The sequence below is a fragment of the Apium graveolens genome, chromosome 7 (genome assembly GCF_009905375.1).
Source record: "Apium graveolens cultivar Ventura chromosome 7, ASM990537v1, whole genome shotgun sequence".
NCBI classification, from domain to species: domain Eukaryota; kingdom Viridiplantae; phylum Streptophyta; class Magnoliopsida; order Apiales; family Apiaceae; genus Apium; species Apium graveolens.
In genome coordinates, this window is record NC_133653.1 from 75,279,022 (window position 1) to 75,281,786 (window position 2,765).

Below are 2,765 nucleotides of genomic sequence, written 5' to 3' on the forward strand. Positions count from 1 at the left end.
CATTCATTCTAATGTAATTGGGCTTGGCTTCTTGCCTCTTGCCAAGATAACTAGTTTGTGTTGGTACTCGGAATTAGACCTTAAAAAAACCTTAAACTCCTTTGCTGCCATCATGTCTTAAATTATCATCAATTTTAGTTAGTTGTGCACTTCAATACATATATATTGTATAGCTTATACACACAAATATACGACTTCATGGGGTAACAAACAACATGATATACAAATTCAACAACTATTTTTTCGCAATTTAATCTTTGTTAAAACAATACTATAAGATTTTCAAAAAGCCCTTTATCTAACACATTTAAGATGACCAGAGAACTAAGATTCGACAATTTATTGTTTTCAATATTTCTCATAATTTATCGTGAATAGGAAAGACAAATTAATATTCTAAAAAATGACGTCCGTGATCCACTATTCGAGTAATAAATTTCCTAACCGTTTTAAAGGTCAACGCCATGATTTTTATGCAATGAATTAAGGTTTTTTTTCTAGCCCAAACACATAACTATATTGGACCGTAAACAAACAAAACCCTAAAATATCAAAATGGGCCAAACTGCAGTCCAACTAAAAAGCCTTGTCCACCTGTAAGCAGAACACTCGAAAATCGAAAACCTGGTGCGTAAAGTTAATTAATTTTACATACATGCAATGTATATGCACACCTGTATTAAATTTTAAATTTAGATCTTGAGATTTAATTTTGTTTCAAAATATTAGCTGTGAGTATAATAATTTAGTATCTTCCTTGTTAATTTTACGAAATGGTGATGTAGTTAGTAATTTTGAATCTTCTTTGCTGTGTTTAGTTGTTTAAGATGGATTATTCTTTGTTATTAAGCAAATTTAGACTACTTGAAATGATGCGATTTGGTGGTTGATGTGATTATGTGTTGTTCTGGTGTGCAGTAAGATGTTTGATCAAATGCCGCATCTAACCATTAATGTGTACATTGCGTCTCGATAGATACAAGAAAGTTCTAGTTTTTTTTAATCGTAGGTAACCGCTACACCCTACGGGCTCGTGAGCCTGCAAACCACGTGAATCAAGGTAAAGCGCATTTAAGCGACGGGCTCTGGTAAGTGTTTCCCGAGTATTACAACTACAAGCGGAACTTTAAATGAATTATTAAACAACTAGTTTAGATAATTATGTTCCTAGTATTTCATAACGCCGTACTTCTGAGTCCTTACAGAAGACAACAAATGCACTTGTTTCTCATATATATATGAAGCTGTTTATGATCATTTTTTTAACCGAGGACTGGGCATAATCCAATTGCAGAAATGGGCAGCAATAGTCCATCTTCTGCAATTGTTTTTTCAAATTATCATTTTGTATATACTTTAGGATGTTGATTCTTATTTTTCCTGCAGGAAGGAGCGTGCTGAAGGTGTAAATTTCAAGTTGTGCTGAGAAGAATAGTGTTCTCCAACAGCTCTGCAGATTACAAAGCGTTGGCTACTTAATTTTCTTTCTGTAGAGACTATTATATGATTCTTTGTGTGTACTAATTGAAAACACTATGAAGCTCATTCCGCTTGTCAGATCCATTCGGTCTCGGCCCATTCTTCCTACTGTTTTAGGTTCATCGCAAACTCGTTCTTTCCAACCGGATTTTGTTCCTAGAGACCCTAATGCGAAACCTAAGAGATACAAGTACCCCAAATTCTATGATCCTTACGGCCCTAGACCCCCACCGTCAGATAAGATCATTCAGCTTGCTGAGAAAATTGCAGCCTTATCACCTGAAGAACTTAATCAAATTGGACCAACTATCATTATAAAAACAAGGCATCCAAAGATGCAGCAAATTTTTGGTGATGGGATTGGCATGAGTCCCCAGGGAGGGACTGCAGGTCCTACGAAGGCCGAGGACATAGCTGAGAAAACTGCATTTGATGTGAAGTTAGAAAAGTTTGATACAGCTGCAAAAATCAAGATTATTAAGGAGGTGAGGACATTTACGAGCCTTGGGTTGAAGGAAGCTAAGGAGCTGGTTGAGAAGGCGCCTGTTGTGCTTAAACAAGGGATCACCAAAGAGGAGGCAAATGACATAATAGGGAAATTGAAAGGTGCTGGAGGCACTGCTGTTATGGAGTGACATGCTGAACTTGTCGTTTAGAACTTGCTCTACTTTGTTGGTGGTTCTTGTTCCATAATAGGAAGAGAAATCTGTAGTCTGAATGTTGGTGTTCTCATTGGCACAAGTTTAGATGCTAGTAATTTAATATTTTTAAAGGTAGGTGTTCTCCGTCTTGTACCCACGGTGGAGGTTTTTCCATTACTGGCTGATCGAAAATGGTAGGCAAACTAGAGTTGCCTGTTTTTGTTTGTTACTTTAATAAATATTTTCTATTTGGTGTTTATCCTATTTCCATTACGTAGCTTCTTGTTGTGTGGTCAGCACCGTAGGGGTTGGTATCAGCGATCTTCATTTCGAAGACGCTTTCGAGTTCACCACTATATCTGATATTACCCTTCTTCTGTTTTGTTTCTTTTCTTCTATTCTAAGCAGATGTATGCAAACCACGAAATATGAAGTTCTGAAAAACTATAAGATTGAAGCGGTGAAAAATGATCTTACTTCAACCATACGTGTACTTGTTTTATATATACAAATATGACCCGAACACTATAGATCTCCTGGATCGTGGGGACCTAGAGTAAGTCGATGCTTCTGAGTTTATATATTTAAATTTTTACTGCAGTTACTGGTTTACTCTGCACCAAAGGGTAAATCCAGGACATTAGT

General features: G+C 36.4%; 1 protein-coding gene across 1 annotated transcript; it reads left to right on the plus strand.

Moving 5' to 3' along the window:
• Positions 1-514: 514 nt before the first annotated feature.
• On the plus strand, positions 515-2,403 carry LOC141672197 (large ribosomal subunit protein bL12c-like). The gene is made up of 2 exons (XM_074478734.1): positions 515-627; positions 1,387-2,403. Exon 2 carries the CDS (start codon positions 1,536-1,538, stop codon positions 2,112-2,114), a length of 579 nt encoding a protein of 192 aa, XP_074334835.1. The 5' UTR covers positions 515-627; positions 1,387-1,535; the 3' UTR covers positions 2,115-2,403.
• Positions 2,404-2,765: the final 362 nt, after the last annotated feature.